The 16,890-nt window shown below is 45.7% G+C and overlaps 1 protein-coding gene across 3 annotated transcripts; it reads left to right on the top strand.

Moving 5' to 3' along the window:
• Positions 1 to 50: 50 nt before the first annotated feature.
• Positions 51 to 10,691, top strand: PABIR2 (PABIR family member 2; the record flags this gene model as incomplete). 3 transcript variants are annotated; one of them, XM_084269030.1, is made up of 10 exons in its annotated part: positions 51 to 334; positions 764 to 842; positions 2,092 to 2,148; positions 2,489 to 2,532; positions 2,613 to 2,667; positions 2,858 to 2,959; positions 4,221 to 4,309; positions 4,852 to 4,916; positions 7,176 to 7,272; positions 8,260 to 10,691. In XM_084269030.1, the coding sequence occupies exons 1-10, from the start codon at positions 219 to 221 to the stop codon at positions 8,408 to 8,410; spliced, it is 855 nt and encodes a 284-aa protein (XP_084125156.1). In that variant the 5' UTR covers positions 51 to 218. The 3 variants fall into 3 exon arrangements, with proteins under 3 accessions (XP_084125156.1, XP_084125154.1, XP_084125155.1); XM_084269028.1 differs by having other exon boundaries at positions 101 to 334; positions 4,855 to 4,916; XM_084269029.1 differs by lacking the exon at positions 8,260 to 10,691 and having other exon boundaries at positions 101 to 334; positions 4,855 to 4,916; positions 7,176 to 7,276.
• Between the last annotated feature and the right edge of the window lie 6,199 nt (positions 10,692 to 16,890).

Raw genomic sequence — 16,890 nt, 5'->3', positions numbered from 1 at the left:
CGCCCCCGGCATGGGGCGCTGCTGGGGCCGCCCCCCTCGCCGGGCCCGGCGCGCCCCCGGACTCTGCCTGCGGCGCCGCCCGCGGGGCCTGTAGGGGCGGCCGCGCCGCGCCTGTCCGGGGGGAGCGGCGGCATGAGGAGCCGCTGCGGCCGCCGGCAGTGAATGGGAGTCGCGGCGGAGCGGGAGGAGCCGTCGCCGCCGCTGCCGCCGCCGCCGCGATGGCTCAGGAGAAAATGGAGCTGGACCTGGAGCTGCCGCCGGGGAGCGCCGCGGCCCCGAGCGACGGGGGCGGCCTGAGGAGATCGAACAGCGCCCCCCTCATCCACGGGCTCAGGTGAGCGCGGCCCGGCCCGGCCCGCGGCGGCATCGGCGGCCCCGGAGCCCCGGCAGCGGCCGGGCCCGGCCCGGGAGCGCCCTGCCTGGCGGGGGGGCGCGGCTGCTCGAGCGGCAGCGGCCGCAGCCAGCCGGGCCCCTGGCGGTGCCGCAGCCGGGCCGGCCCCGCCGCTGGCCTCGCTTGGTGCAGGCCCCGGCTTGGTGGAGGCCTCAGAAACGCGTCGGTTGTTTCTCGGGGCGCTGGAGTCAAACAGAACCGCTGCGCGCGGGTCTCGGCGGGCGGGCAGGAGCAAAGCGCGCCTGCGGCCGAACTGCCGCTGCCGCTGAGGGAAAACGGGTGCTCTGCGGGCGCTGCAGGCCGGGAGGTGCCAGCGCTGCCCAGCAAAGCGCGGCTCGGAAACCCCTTCACCGAACTCTTTTCTCCCTCCAGTGACAACTCGCAGGTCTTTCAGCCTTACGTGCTGCGGACTCGCCGGAACAGTACGACAGTTATGAGCCGCCACAGCATGGTAAGGAATCCTGAGCATGTTTTGTTTACACCTCAGAAGAAATAATTGGGCTGCAGAAATGAAGTTGGACTTGATTTGTGTCTGCACTGAGCATCCCAGCAAGCTTACAGGCTGCAGAATATGCCTTTCTCTCTCTTTTTTTTTTCCACCTGAAACTCTAACCTGCAATGAAATCATACTGGTCTGTTAACTGTGTGTTCCTGTGCAGATAACAGCAGCTGAAGCCACGTGCAATGCCCAGTATTAAGTTAGTTTGGACCTGACCCTGGGTGGGAAGAGAACTGTCACAATTAGAAGTCCTGGAAGGGTGTTTTAGTTTGTGTAAAAGTGGAAGAGTGAGTCACGAGTCTTTGCTGACCTGTTTTTTTTTGACAGTGCTGCTCTTTTTTTTTTTGCAAAGGCTGAACACAAGGCATCAGAAAACCATTGAAAGGGAGTAATGTATTTTCTGCCTGCTATTATATAAGCATGGTAGCGTACAGTGCTGCAGTTATTTAACTCATAAAGGATGATGAACTATTTTTTACCTTGTCAGCTCAGGGATCTGTATGCTTTTGGCCATTAAAATTTTTCTTTCTTACCTGAGAGTGGTAAAGATGAAGTTTTTTTTTTTTCCTCAAATCTCAGCGAACATAAAGTCCTGAAATACTTTTAGTATGTATTCTGTTTTGTTCAGAAAAGGCAAGATGGAATTTTAGTTCAAAATGTTTTAAGAGAGTTTAAAACAAAAAAAAATCCAGAGTTTTTGGAGCCCAAGTCGGTAGGTATTGCAACAGACACATGGGGACTGTTGGCTCGCTGGTTTCTGGCAGCAGCCGAAGTACCAGAGGAATGAAATGTGTAAAGCTGTATCTAATTGAAGAATGGCAGAAGTGATGTTTTAGGAGCATTGTTCAGGTCTGAGATTTCTCCTTTACAATGCTGGGCAAGTTACTACAGGAGTTCCTCATCTTACTCTGGGCCGTAGGGAATTGTAAGATGCTCGTGGCTTCATTTATAGGACCTCACTTGTCTCAATGGCATCCACAGCTCTTTCTGTATTTGAGATGCTGAGCAGCATCTGCTTGTCTGAGGTCTGTGCCGCTTGCTGAGCGATAGAGTGAGTTTGCAAGTGGTGAAACGAGTCTCTTCTCTTGAAGGGCAGCATTTTCTTTTTGCAAGTGTAGTTGTGCAGCTCGGGTGGTTCATGGGATGTATGCAAGCTGTTGATGTGTGATTTAATCACTGTGGCTATCACTTCTTTTTTCAGTTGTTGTCATCATCTCCTATTCGTATTCCTAGTAGCCGACTTCATCAGATCAGAAGGGTAAGTGTAGTTTTTGTCTGTGTATTTAGTAACAGACTGGAAAGCACTTGCATAATGGGAAGTTCTTTCTTGCTGAGTTTTTGAGTACTAGAGGAAACAGTCTCTTTTTAAGGCTTAATTTGAACAAGAAAGTATCCTTGCAAGACTCGTTGTTGCCAGGTTCAAACTGCCTTGCCTTTCAAAGTCCTGTGAGAAGTCCTGGTAGAAGTCTCTTCTTTCTGGAGTGCTCCTACTGTTTGTGTTTTAGTTCTAATGGCAAGTTTCTAACCAGGAGTGTTATTTTGAGTAGCTGTGATGAGTCAAATGTTATGGGAAAACTTACAACGTTTATCTCCTGCAGGAGGAAGGAGTGGATTTAATGAACAGAGAAACAGCACATGAAAGGTGAGTGTTATTGAAACAAGGTGATAAAATAGCCAGAGTTAGCCTCTTTGTGGCTACTGATGGGATTTTTTGTGTTCTAGGGAAGTGCAAACAGCAATGCAGATAAGCCAGTCATGGGAGGAAAGCTTGAGCCTGGTAATCTCTTTATAGATGTTTCCTATTTAATTCTGCTTTTACACTCAACTGATACATTTAAGGGAAAGAAAGGAATTAACTGTGAAAATAATTTTAAAACTTAACAAATTATTTTCCATTGGAAGGCTGTGCCTGGGATTCTAAGGTAATGTCCTGTGCCAGCCTTAAGCTGAAAACCTTGTGTTTACAGAGTGACAATGACTTGGACAAGTCTGAGAAATCTTCCTCCCCAAAGAGGATAGACTTCATTCCAGTGTCGCCTGCGCCCTCACCCACGAGAGGAATAGGAAAGGTAGGATACAGTGAACTGCCAAATTGGGGAATAGTTTAGAATCTTAGACCAAAGTTAGCTGTGAAGAGGTGTAATGCCACAAATTGTTTGATAGGGTTGTTTTTAAAAAACCCCACAACCAAACTCCAGTACCAACACCCTCCCCTAACACAAACCGTGGTTTCTAAGAGTCAGACACCATCTCGGAGCCTGCAGAGTTCAAGTAGGGTGCCAGTTCTGCCATGCTGAATGTTTTCAGTTGCTGCTGTTTGTGCAGTGTTTGGGTGGGTTAGGGTTCTGGTTCTGGGGAACCTGGAAGATGATGTTAGAGTAATTGGATTTAACATGATCCTCAGCTGATGAGTGGAGGGATGCTGTGGAAGAAGCATCAAAATCAGGATGGTGTCTTGTGTGTGCAGAAGAGTGCAGGCAAAGACCAGAAGCTGCAAATCTGTGAAAACATGTCCATCAGTTATGCCTTCCTTTCCACTAACTCTCTGTGAAGGAGGACCTGGGCATGCTGAATTTGCACTGAAGGTTGATGGCAGATGCTGTATAAAGGGCAGATCTTAGGATACTAGTTCTTCCAGTGAGGATTGGAAAACTGATGTAGTGCAGAGAAACTGGCAGTTGTGGTTAAAGATGGGTTGCTTGACTTTGTTTTCAGCCTCTTTTGTGGTTCTGCTGTTATACTGCTACTGTTTTATGGCATATCTGTGCTGTTACTGATGCATGGAGCAGCCACGTACCTAGTGCTGGATAGATGCCTTCCTAGTGTAACATTGATGCTGGCAGCTGGTCCTGTACCTTTGGAATCACGACTGTAAAGCAGTAGTAGGTTACTAGACAGAAACATTTCTGTGCTGAGCCATTCATGGACTGAGCTCAGAATAGCCACTGAACCACAGAGCTAAATATTCTACTCTGGAATATTGTGTTAAAGTTTCAGCTCATATTTGTTTTGAGTAAACTCAACTTGTTTGTTTAACAAGCCTCTTTTCTTAAGAAGTCTTGAGTACTGTGCTGCACAGAAACAACTGACACTTAGAAAACAGCATTTATTTCAGTTCCAGATTTCCTGTGGGTTTGAATTTCAGGTTAGTGTGAGCAGCATTGCAGTAGCCAGTATATTTCTGGAAGTTAAGTTTCGGTGCCTCTGAGCTGTGTAAGGCAGTTTCTGCCTTATTCTGTTACTAGCTATTCTTTAATTTGGGATGGTTTGTTTGGAGTCTTGGTATCTAGAAGGGAATTCTGAGGCATCTTACTGTGACTCTTTCTGCAGCAATGTTTTTCACCATCATTGCAAATGTTTGTGAGCAGCAATGGATTACCTCCAAGTCCTATTCCCAGTCCAACAAGGCGATTCTCCAAGTAAGTAGTAACACCTGCAAGTGACAGGTCTATATTGGCTTCAGTTCCAAGGCTAGCACAAAGATCAAAGCTGGTGTTAAGGCATTAAAAGAGACATTAGTTTTACAGCAGCTGAAGGTTTTGCCACATAAATTGCTCTGAAATTTGAACCTTTCCCAGCTTTGTGTGGGTCCTTTTGTAGGAGCCCAGGTCAGCCTGAAGCTAGACTTGGTAACTTGTGGGGAAACTCCTGGGTACTTCCAGTGAACTTTAACTTTGTCAGCATACCAACTTTATATATATGTTAGGTTTAGAAATTGATTGCAATAAGGATTTGATGCACCAGGAAAAGGAGATGACCTAGAAAAAAATACTACAATGTTATATGGCAGATAATCTGCTCTAATAAACAGTGCTTCTTAGTTATCTCTGTATTTAGGTTCCCTAAGCATTCCTGTTGTGCAGGAGAGGTTTAAACAGCGTCTCATGATGTGGTGGTCTTTCAGTATGGTGGTGTTGAGACTGGGAACCTTTACAGACTTGACTGTCAGTGTTCTCTCTAGCAGGAGGAGTCAAAGTCCAATCAACTGTATCAGGCCCAGTGTTCTTGGCCCCATTAAAAGAAAAGGTATGTGTATCTTCATTATCAGGTGTTTTGATACAGATGTAGTTTTGCAGTTGGATGTGTTTCTCTTTTTGTTCTGTAGATTCTGTAGATGCAATGCACTTTTATCCACAGTGAACTGGAGCTTGTCAGTTGTATCCTAAAAATGCAATGTTAAGTAGTTAGTCTAAAGCACCAGGATGAAAAGCTTTAAAAGCAGCAACTGCTTGAAAGTGGCAAACGTATTCCACATCAAGTGCTATGAATATTCTTACATTCCTAAGACTACCACTGTACAGTGCACACCCTTCAGATCATCTTAGGAATGTTGCTTATCATGCAGTATCTACTAAACTTAGTACTGAATGTTTGTTTTCACTCCAAGTTCAGAAGGTGAGTGTTTAGAGAAGTGGAATAGATCAGTGCCCTTTCCTCCTGAAGAGGGAAAACTGCATTCTTCCCTGGAAGTAATCTGCATTAAGAATATTCAGATTACATCCCAGAGCAAGTCTCCATAGCAGGACTGGAAGTCAGATATTTACAAGTGTGCCTCTAGCTATGCTTATCTCTTCCACATCTTTTTTTAACTTAAGCATTCTTAAGCACAGCCTTTTGTTTTACAAGAGTTACTTTTAGTCTGAGAAAAGTTACTGGTTTTTTTAGGGCTGCTTTCTGCATCAGGTGCAGATAGTTGTCAAATTTGTATTGAATTGACAGGGGAGAGACACATTTTCTCATAGATGCCAGTTCTCTTGGCTGTTATTTTCTGTGTGTTCTAGAGGCATAGGAATTGAACAAAATTTTATTAAGCTCAGTAGGGAATAGGTATTCACATGGTCTTGATTTACTTTAAACATCATACAATAGGTACTACACAGATAGTGATAAACAGTGCAGGCTTTCCTCACCCTGTCCACATGCACCTTACAGAACATCTTCTACAAAGTGCAGATAGGAGTTTGCCTCTCTTCTCAAAATAGCAAGGAGTTTTCAAAACATGACTTATTTTTGAAACATCTAATCCATTTAAATTAACCTAATTTCCTTTCCTAGGCACATAATCTTGTTGTTTTCTGAAGTTGAGCAGTAGCTTTCTGGTTCGAGTTGTGCAGACATGACATGCTGACAGATAGACGCCAGGATATGTGGAGGGAAGGCAGCAGTGTGTTGAAGAACGTTTCACTGCTACAGGGCATTAGTGCTGGCAGAGTGTGCAGAGTGGTGTAGCAGTGCAGATTTGTCTTTGTGAAACATCAAGCAGCAAAAAAGTTCCTTAAGTTGGTGGTTGAGGCTTCCTTCACTTTTGTGTAAGACCAAGTATTTTATAACTGCTTTTTGCCCTTTCAGCTTGATAGAAGCTGGTTTTCCTTCCCTTCAAAGAAGGGAACGTATACCTATGGGCTACAGGAAATAGGAAATTTGGGGAGGGTTATCAGACTTCTGTAAAATAAGTGGTAGTAAAATTCTTTTGCACAATGTATGCTGCTTTGCTGTAAAGCTTCAACCCTGCCAGCTCTTCAGTTGACACCACAGCTTCAGTGCAGGTAAAAAGCCAGGAAATTTATTTCCATTTCCTGTAATTTTGTTGCCAAATTAAAATCTACTGTAGCTGAGAGTATTTTCTTTCTTTTTTTTGTAAAGCTTGTTATTGGCAAGTTCATGGTATTTCTAAATGTGTCTGTTGTACAGGCACTATTAATGAGCTGGCCCGTTCTCAGGGCAGATCATACTAACCAGATTAAACAGGACAAGGAGAATTCATATAATCTTTTAATGTCAGGGGATGATTACAGGTACAAAGATAGTCTGATCCATGATGAGTAAGTGGAAATACATACACATACCAGTCTTTTCTCTTCAGCTTTTCGGTAAAAGGGTGCATATGCCTCAGAATTGTTTGCAGGAGGGTGAAACTGAACTGAGCTGGCGTTCCTGTTCTCTTAATCACTAGGAATCTTAATGTCTGTATTTTGGATTCTGTCAGTTGCCTCATCTCTCAACTGCTTACTTAAAATTAAGTCTCAGTAATTAGCTTGGTTTATATTATTTTGATTGTAGTCTTAAGTAGCCAGTGCCTGGTTTTGTGTCTTTGAGGTGGTTGTAGCTCCTCAGATAACTGCTGAAGCAACAGCTAGCATCAAATGATGTCTTACTCAAGAGCTTGGTCGGCTGAATCAGAGGGCTGATTGCTCTATTGTGAGACAAGCCTCTCTTTTACAACAGGTATTACAGGGACCTTGCAGAGTCTCAAGTGAGTTGTTTTATTTGCACTGTCTTCCTTAGGTGAAATGGAAACTGAAAGTCAGCCAAAGAGACTTTTTCAAGGAACGACCAACATGCTTTCTCCAGATGTTACACATCTGACAGATCTCAGTTCATGGTAAAGTATTTCATGTGCCCTGAAATGCCAAAACAGGGAATGTACATTTATCACAAGTTTTCTTTTGTTTTTTTTCTCTCAGGAAAGAAAATCCTTTGTGTGTAGCTTGCTATGCAGTTACTGGGAACTATCCTGTGGTAGTGCAGTGTAACAAAGTTTCTGCTCCTCTGATCTATTCTTTCTAAGCAGACTCTAGCCTGGACTTTGTGTAGCAAAACTCTTGTACTGGATGTAATTGTTACAAATACCTAAGTAAGCACCCTAAGCAGATCTACTTCCCTCAAAGGTGCTTCATCCTTTCAGCATGTTGTAGGCAGTGGACATAAAGCATCTGTGGTACCTACTTGAGTACTTAGAAAATGTGTGTGTGAATACTGAACTGCAGTTCCATAGTTCATGTTGGTACATTGGTGATCTTTAGGGTTACAGCCTGTTTCCTTTCCGAATTACAGTCATAAATAACTGAGGGGGTTTTTGTGTGTCAGGAGTCAGATACTGAGTAGTTTAAAACATGAACTCTGTGTTTCTGTAATTTCAGTTTACCTACAGATTTAAACTTTGAAGTCCAAACACAGGAATTCCCTTACAAGGGAAAAATATGTTTCAAAATCTTGCTTTGAGTTATGCAACACTAAAGAGTATAGCCAATTAATGACATCTTTGCTGCATTACTGATTAGACTCTTATTATTCATTTCCTATAACACTTTAAGATTTGGTTGTTGTGACTTGTCCTTTCTAAACTGGTTAAAATGTATTCTGCATGTTAAAAAAGAAATAAATTCTGCTCCTCCTTCCCATAAGGAGCATGAATATTTATATAACATGCTACAGAAATCAAGGAGTTTTCAGGGCTGCCAGTCTTGTAGTAAAGACTGAGTGGTAGTATAGGTCTCCTACATCTTTTCTCCAAAGGGGAAGTGACATTATCTTTGTGCACAGAGTCAGTGTGCCTGTGTTACTCAGTAACCTTTTTCTTTTTCCCCAGCCTGTCTTCAGATATTCTTGATGGGAGCAGCAGCAGTGTTGGCTCTTCCTCTGATTCACTGACTAAAGGCAGCATAACTACAGAGTCTCCAGTAACATGCTCAAACTCATGCTCTTCATTCATTTTGATGGATGATCTCTCACCTAAGTGACTTAAGCTCTGAGTCAGTGTCTGGCTGTACACTTGTACAGAGGAACGAACTCTGATCCTTGAACCATTAGAGCAAGGATTATTAACAGGAAAAACTATTGTAACCATAATCCTTGGTGACTTTCCAGTGATTTTGATTTCTCCATTTAATGGACATTGTAGACCATATTAATGTCTGGTTTTGCAAATTTATTTTTTAAACAAGATGTCTGCTCAGATTATACTAACATTCTGCTTTCAGGAACTTGCATACACTCTTTGATTCCCAGAGTAGGTATCTACCTATTAGTGTTGCAATATTTAGGAAAAATCCTTCTATCCTTATCGTGGTTACTATGTCTAGGGAAGTAATTTGGTTTGGAAGGATTTGAAAATGCTAATTTATTCTCTGGCACTTCTACCACTTAGTAAAAACTATTCTCCTTGGGGTTTTTTTCCAGTCACTAGCCTCAAATTCTCTTACAGAAGGGAGAAAAAAAATTCTTCTTAGTGCTGCTAGTTGTTTTTATTACAGAAGACCACAGTGGGTCTGGAAATCTCACTCTATTACATTAAAAAACCCACCAACCAACCCAACACCATGCGACAAAATAACTGATGACTGGCACTTTTGCCATCAGTGAAGAAGTAACTACTTACATGATTGAAATTAGCTACATAGTTCTCTCCCCAGATCCTTTATCCTACAGATTGTGTGAAATGAGGTCAATACTCAGCAAGATTTGGCCAAGGAAAATGAATCCACACCTCGACCCAAGACATACAGTGCAGATAACGAAGTTATTTAAACTACTGTGTAGGAGAACCATGTATGGCACCATCGATGTCTCCTGTGGCAGTGAGGTCATAGGGATTTTTGTGCCTTAGGGGACATTGTTACAAAATGATGGAATGTAAACCAGAGGGGTGGGTGGGGGAAAAAAAAAAGGTCCCTTGTGTACAGCTTGTTTATAGAGTGCTTACCAGAGTCTGTCGTGGATGCTGCTTTCCCTAGTGTTCCTTTCTGAGGGGGGTGTGCTCCGGTGCGAGGTGCTGTCCACAGTCCCAGCTCTGCTGTGAGGGGGCAGCCAAAGCGAACGCCCGCTGGAGCCGCTGCGGGTCCCGGGCAGAGAGCTGAGCCAGCCTTGGGGTTTTGAGGAAAGATTTAGAAGTTTGGATCAAATGCCAGCTCTGCAAACCGCTTGGCTCAGGAGTCCTGTTGGAGCTGTGAGGAGTCGTGGTGCAGTACCTTGCTCTGAGGTAAGACAATAGGTATTTTACTTTTTAAAGACTTTAACGGGGCAAAATAAATCCGTTTGTAATCTACTGTGTTATGCTATTTATTATTTATAACTATGTACAAAGTCTGTGGTGATGAATTACAGTATTTTTTTATGATTGAATAAGTTTTTTATGTTCAGTAATTGCTGGCTGGTTTGTATTTAATACGCAACGTTGTCTGCCAGAATCATAAGCTTCCATTTTTTGAATGTTTGTAACATAAATGCTTTTGTTATCTAAAAGTACAACTTCTGATCTTCTTGAAAGAAAATAGCACTGAATTTAAAGTAAGATTATGTGCTTCACCGGTGAGCACGATCTCTGGCAATACTGTCTGGCTGAAAAGGGGACGGGGAGAACCATAGCTTGCGGTGTTCTTCAGAAGTGGTTGAGTTTCCAGAAGGTGTGTACATACCAGGTTATTTCTAAAAGTGTGTTTCCTTTAAACTGTACGAGGAACCGTCGTGGCCCAGCAGTGGCACCATGATTTGTACTCCCATTCTCATCTGTGGAGCATCAGTTCCCCACCTCAAATAAATGTGCATATTGTAAAATACTGTCCATTGGTGCCCTTTTTAAATGAGCTCTGCAGTACTGAATGTTTATTTGTACAGGCACAGTGCTATTTCTTGAAGTTTTGATGTCTTAAATCACTATTATTTTTTTATTCATGCTTGTATCTTCTCTGCCCTCTTGATGCTAAAAGAAGGCTGCTTTGACACTTGCAAAATACTGATAAAGTCTGTGATAAAACCCAACCTGTTACCTGTGCCCTGGTTTCAGGACACCGTGCTTTTATTGGTACTGGGGTTTAAGAATCTGAACAGGGGGAGAAACCTATTGCATGCTTTCTTAAAATCAAGAAGAGCATAGCTATTGCTCTTTTCTTTGGCTGACTTAACCTGTACAGTTGATGTATTCCAGATTTGTTTGTTAGTGGAGAGTCTTAGATAAGTGCTGGCCTCTGTAAACATTAGAATGTAAGCTTCATAAAGCAAACGCACAACACCCACTCCTGTTACAGCATCTTTTACTTCCTTTAGTTGGCTGTTCCCCACTCTTCACTCTTTTTTAAAGCATGTATGTGACACACAGGCTGTGTCTGTGTCAGAACAAGTGTGCAATGTGATGGGTCCCACCTAGGGCCATGTTCTGTTTCACACATGTGGCTGTGAAACCACTTGTTCATTTTAAAGCAGGAGTTTTCTAATACTCTGGTAGCTGATATTTGCACTTATCTGCATGTGGGCTGCTGCTGCCTGCAGAGTTGCTCTTTATTGCAGCATAAAGACTCCTACGGTGTGCTCTGACTAAAAGTTGCGTTTCTGGACTTATTAACTGTCTTGTCTGTAATGAATTGGATACCAGCTTGGGGAGGAAGGCCAGCTGGTGCTGGTAGTCAGCTATTGACACTTAACAGCTGGTTTTTATGGCTTCACCCCACAGCTTTGTGCTGAATTGCCATGAGTGTCAGAATTCCCATCTTTCCTCCCTCTCCTTTCCCTTCCCTTTTCGTAAGGACCTGTTAGTGCATAGCTACTGCTGAGACTCACCAGTGATCACTTACCTTTAACAGTATAACTGTTGAGAAGTAAAATACCAGCAAATACCAGCATCATTCAAACAGTGGTTTAGATGGACTATTTTTAAGATGTTAATTAGCACAGTGTTAGTGATGTGTGCTCCCTGATTAGCACTGCCTTTCCTTAGCTGGTGTCTGAAGCTCACTGAATCCTCATTCTCTGGGCTCAAATGCTGGAGGGATTTACCCGTGGTTCAGAAAAATGTGTGTGTCAGCTGTGGAGCTCTGTTCTGTTTTGATAATATCAAGTGTTCCCATTCAGGAAATAGATCACAGTATGCATGTTTCATTCCCCTTCATTGAATTTCAAATTGGGGATCCTGGGCCCAAAAGCTTGTATTTAAGGGGCTGGTTTTCTGACTGTATGTGACTTAAATACTTTCTCCTGCAATGAAAGTAATTAAACTGTCAGTGATGAGGATGTAAATCTGAGTCCTGGAGGCTTTATTGGAAAACTACTTCTTTAAATGCACAAGGAAAGTTACACTGTATAGAAACAGTAAAGTGGGGTTTGTTTTTTTTAAAGTCATGATAAAAATTGAGTACTTGTTTTTACAACCTGATACACCAGAAACTTTCTAAATGCTTTTCAACTTGGCACTTTGTCTCTCAACGGGACCGTGTTGGGGGCTGGATGCAGCAGTTCACTTGAACAGGCTTAGGTGGATTTGGAACTGGTGCACAAGCACAATAGACTAGGCTTGGGAAATTATTTCTTTGCAAATATTCACATTCTTATCTGTACACCCTGCTAATATATTGTGTGACAACCAAGATGAGAACTTGTTTTTCCTGGAGGGATTTCATCTGCAGATGATCTGCCTGGTAACTTCATAATAAAGAAGCTTTGCATTAAGATGTGTTCAAATATTTCATGCAGTCACAGGGCTCTTTCATTTGGGTTTTTTTGGAGTAAAGGCCAAGAAATATTTTTGGAGCTCTACAGCCTGCCTGTTGTGCTCCAAAGCCATTATATTAATGGCAACTGTCCACAGAAAGTGGAGAGGGACTCTGCCTACCACTCAATAGTTCAGTCTCCTGAGATCTGTTAAATAATCCTCAGCAAATTTGGGGATTGATGTAAGATGGGTCACTGATGGTAGCAGATGACCCAGTGAGAAACATGTAGTAACTAGCTCCTTGGACTGGAAGCTACTTGTAGCCCTTAATGTAGACCTAGCTTATCCAACTGATCTTCACATGAAGAATGTGCTTTTCCAGCAGTGGAGATGCTCGTGAGGGGCTGTGCTGCTCAAATTTAGAAAGAAAAAAGCTCCTTGTTGGCAAATCTAGGACTGTTGTGCACAATCTCCCCCCAAACGAGTGAGCTGTGCTCCTCAGCCAGAGCTAGAGTAGCAGTTGTCTCAGTTTTAGCTGTTGCTGGGAGTTGGTGGTTGGGTTTCCTTAAGGCCTGGTTATCTAATTCATGTCTGGAACCTTGTCATCAGCCTAAAATCAAAAATAGATGTTGTTTTAGGTCAGGCCTGTTTTCTGAGGGAGTCAATAGTCTGCAGAGCTGGTTTAGGCATGACAGCCTGGCTTTGGCTTCCTTCTGTGGACGGAGAGGCTTTGTGTGAGTGGCTGTAGTGACTAGGCCGCTGGCTGGGCAGCTTCCACCCTGGACTAGGCCGTGCACCTCCAGGCCATCCTTTTATTAGTGCACTGGGCACTGAACAGAAGTCTCTTGTTTCAATCCAAACTGCTTTGCATTAAAGCTGCTTTTTATTACTTGCTTTTAGATCCTAAAGCCTTTTGCTGCGGGGCCTGTGGGCCCTTGGGTTTGGGTCTTCCCTCTGGTGAGCGTGCCAGGCCCAACGTTTGCTTTTTAAACCTGGAGTGATTTGTGTTGTTACAAAGTTTGGAAAGGCAGAGTGGGGAGGCTCCTGCTGTTAGCAAAGGAGGTGTGGTAGCTTTGGTGATCATAAAAGATTGGGGGGGATTAAATAAGACCTGAAAACACAGAACAAGGAATTACCTATTTTTAGCAAACCCAATTTGACTGGGCTGGTGCCAGACTCTTTTTTTAAATGGAGGCAGTAGTCTTTTGGATGTATTGTTAGTAGCACGGAAACAACATCCAACACCCCCAATCACTTCTCCCTATAGCAAAGAGCTTGTTACTCATCGATTTTTCCCGCCTCTAATGAACGTGGCTGTCTTGGTCTCTGAACAGCAGTTCAGTAACGATCTGCTGAGGTTCAAGGGTGACACCAGGCTCATGAGCAGCTCCTGTCTCTCCCAAAAGCATCATCTGATCTTGGAGGTCTTTTCCAACCTTAATGATTCTGTGTGATTCTTACACCTCACAGGAATGCCAATGCCTTTGGTCTCCTTTAGCTTATTTGAGGGCCATGACATCATTACCTTTTACAAATGCAATTATTATTAGCTGTTAATTAGTGGGGTTGACTGTCCTGTGGTAAAATTCCTGGTGGACTTTGCATGTCTCTTTCTTTTGGGGTATAACAGGGTCTGGGGTTCCTGATTCTTTTTCAGATACTGCAGTGGGAGAAGTACCCGCAGTGTGTTAATCCTGCAAGGCGTTTGGGTGTAGTTTATGCAGAATTTACTCCTATTTAACAACTCCCACCTAACAGCCAAATGGATCTTGGAGCCAATGACACACCTTTGGGTTTTTTGCAGAGGTTGGCTGATTTAACTCTTCCATCACCTCCTGTGTTCTGCCCCAGCCCCCACGGCTTTTGAACTTTCTCCAGAGTGAAGCAAGTTGGCAGAAGTGCCAGGCTATCGCCTCTGTTGGGGCAGCTGTAGCACAGACTGTGGAAACCCTACTGTGCTAGAACAAAACCCACTTTCCTGGCCCCGAATAATTTGCAATTTCGATTTGTCATGAGAACTGCCCTGGTTTATCACTGGGATTCATGGTCAACAATATTTGCAGTGTGAAAACGTTAGGTGGTATAAAAAATGATGGGTGAAGTACAATAACATTACTAAATTTTAAGCAGGAGGAGGAATATCACCCAGCAAGGAGGAGCTGGCAGGGCAGGAGCCTGGTGCACCTGCTCGGTGTGGAGGAAGCCATGGCTTTCCCTCCTCCGGTCCCGGCTACCTGCGTTGCTCCTGCTGAGGCAGCGGGGGGGTGGTGCTGCAGCTGAATGCAGGCAGCAAACCAGCCGTGCCACAGCCAGCTCTCCCAGCTCCCCTCTGCCGGGGCGAGCGGGTGTGTTTAGGTGGGTCCCTGGTCTCGGCGCCCTGCCGCAGCGGGAGGCGCGCGGGTGCTGCGCGCCAGGCGGGAGCCGCCGCCGCTGAGCGGCGCGGCCGCAGGGGGGCGCGGCGCGGCTGGCGGAGCGCGGCGCTGGCCGAGCCCCGGGCGCGCCTGACGCGCGGCAGCCTCCATCGCTGGAAACCTCGAGCGTGTCCTTCCTTCCTTCCTTCCCACTGGCAGCGTGACCCCCTCCCCGCCGAGGAAATGCTGTCCAGAGTGGGGTTTGGAGCTCACGGCACCAGTAACCTTAGAAGGGATGGCAGTTAGGAGGAGAGTGCTGTTTGCTTAGAAGGGCGGCACAGGCCTGTGGCGGGGGAGACTTGGGCCAAGAGTGCTGACAGCCCGAAATGAATGGAAAGGCCCCCTCAGCACAAGAGCCTTCCTAGGTGAATATTGCTTATTGGCAGCTTTCCCAGACCCACGAAGCCCTTTAGAATCCCAGAATATTAGAAGTTGGAAGGGACCTTGACAGATCATCCAGTCCAACCCTCCTGCCAGAGCAGGATCACCCAGACTAGATCACACAGGAACACATCCAGGAGGGTGTGAATGTCTCCAGAGAAGGAGACTCCACAGCCTCTCTGGGCAGCCTGTCCCAGGGCTCTGTCACCCTCACAGGGAAAAAGTTCCTCCTTATATTCCCATGGAACCTCCTCTGCTCCAGCTGCACCCACTGCCCCTTGTCCTGTCGCTGCCATCCCTGAGCAGAGCCTGGCTCCAGCCTCCTGACTCTCTTCCTTTACATATTTGTAAACATTAATAAGGTCACCTCTCAGCCTCCTCTTCTCCAAGCTAGAGGCCCAGCTCCCTCAGCCTGTTCTCATAAGGAAGGTGTTCCACTCCCTTCATGACTTTGGTGGCCCTGTGCTGGGCTCTTCCAAGGACTTCTGTGTCCTTGTTGAACCAAGGGAAGAAGTGGCATCTTTTGGTTGGGTTTACTGAATTGTAGTGCACAACCTGGGCTGTTTTTTTCCCCTGATGATGCTGCAGTGTTCCCATCGAGCTGCTCATGGGAAGCACCCTTCTGCGGCTGCTTCTCTGCGTGGGGACACGCAGACCTGGATCTCACAGCACTGGCAGCAGCTTCAGCTTTGTAACCTGCAGCCTGGAGGAAACATCTGCGTGCACAGAGTGAGCCTGTGACAGCGTAGCTGCACTCCAACGCCTCGTGCAGGGGAGCGCCTGGGTAACGCTGGCTCGAGCGTGTCGTGGTGGTGGCTGCTGCTTTTGTCAGAGAATGGGTTATTGAACTGCAAACTGAGATGCAAAAATAAGCAGGCAGCAACCTTGAGCTGTGGTGGGGAGAGCTGCCCGCAGGGTCCCAGCGTGGGTCTGGGGAGGTGGGAGCACTGCTGTCTAACCCAGCCCAGCACGGAGCTGGGGGAGGATGGGTGAGCCTGATCTTCTGCTCAAAGTGCTCCGAGGTCACTGCGGCAAGCGCCGTGCGAGGGCTGGGTGCTGCCAGCCTGGGAGCTCTGCTTCGGCCCCCGGATCCGTGCCTGGCCCCGCCGTGCCTGTGCTGCACGTAGCTTTGACTGGAGCTGGGAGCGGTTTCTCTGCTCTTTCATAGTTTGCCTTCTCCTTCGCACGTCTCCAGCAGGAAGTGCAGATTCAGCAGGCATTGTGTGCCTCAGCAGCCTGCCAGCTGCCTCGCTGGAGCTAATTCACAATTCAAGTCACTCCTGATAAGTTTGCAAACAATGTGCAGTGATTTCTGGGCTAGATAGCAGCTGAGCTGAGCCGGGTTTCCAGCCCGGCCGCTGACTGGAGCTGTGTGATTGCTGTGTAAAGCTCCTGGGTGAAACCTGGGCTTAGCACGCTGCCGTGCCGCTGCATCCATTTCTCCTGTGTGGGAATAACTTCAAGTGGGTGTCATCATTATTATTAAAACCCTCTGGTGAGCGCAGGGGGGCACGAAGGGGACACACACACTGTTCAGTGCATGTTTGATATGAGTGAGGAGCTGAGCCTGGGCCTTGGCGTGCAGTTTAGCTCCCTGATCACTGAGTAACTCCACTACCCGCTTTGTAACGTGCTGAACCAGCCTGGGAATAACTCCAGTGAAAACAAGAGCAGTGGGGGATTTTTTCTGAGGCTAATGTCATGTGGTGGCAGCTACTGAAAGGGTGTGCTGAGGAACTGGCCCAGAGGAAGCGACTCTGCACTCGTGGCTCATCAGCCCCGGCAGGAAACAGCAGGTCAAAGTTAGAAGTAACTTACTTAAGAGCTACTAAGTGAGCAAACATCAAGAGAAAGCATGGTTCAAGAGCCAGCAGAGGGGTTTGGGGCTGTCTGTCTCAGTCCTGATCCTGCTTGCTTCTCCATGGCTCCCATCTATTTAACCAGAGATGTGCCAAGGAGGTGATGCATCAGGTAGGGATTTGTGGGTGAGGCTGTGCCCTCTCCCCAT

The sequence above is a fragment of the Gallinula chloropus genome, assembly GCF_964237585.1.
Source record: "Gallinula chloropus genome assembly, chromosome: 11".
In the NCBI taxonomy this organism is placed as follows: domain Eukaryota; kingdom Metazoa; phylum Chordata; class Aves; order Gruiformes; family Rallidae; genus Gallinula; species Gallinula chloropus.
The sequence above is the reverse complement of the archived record's forward strand: the minus strand, read 5'-3'. Positions and strand labels throughout refer to the sequence as shown.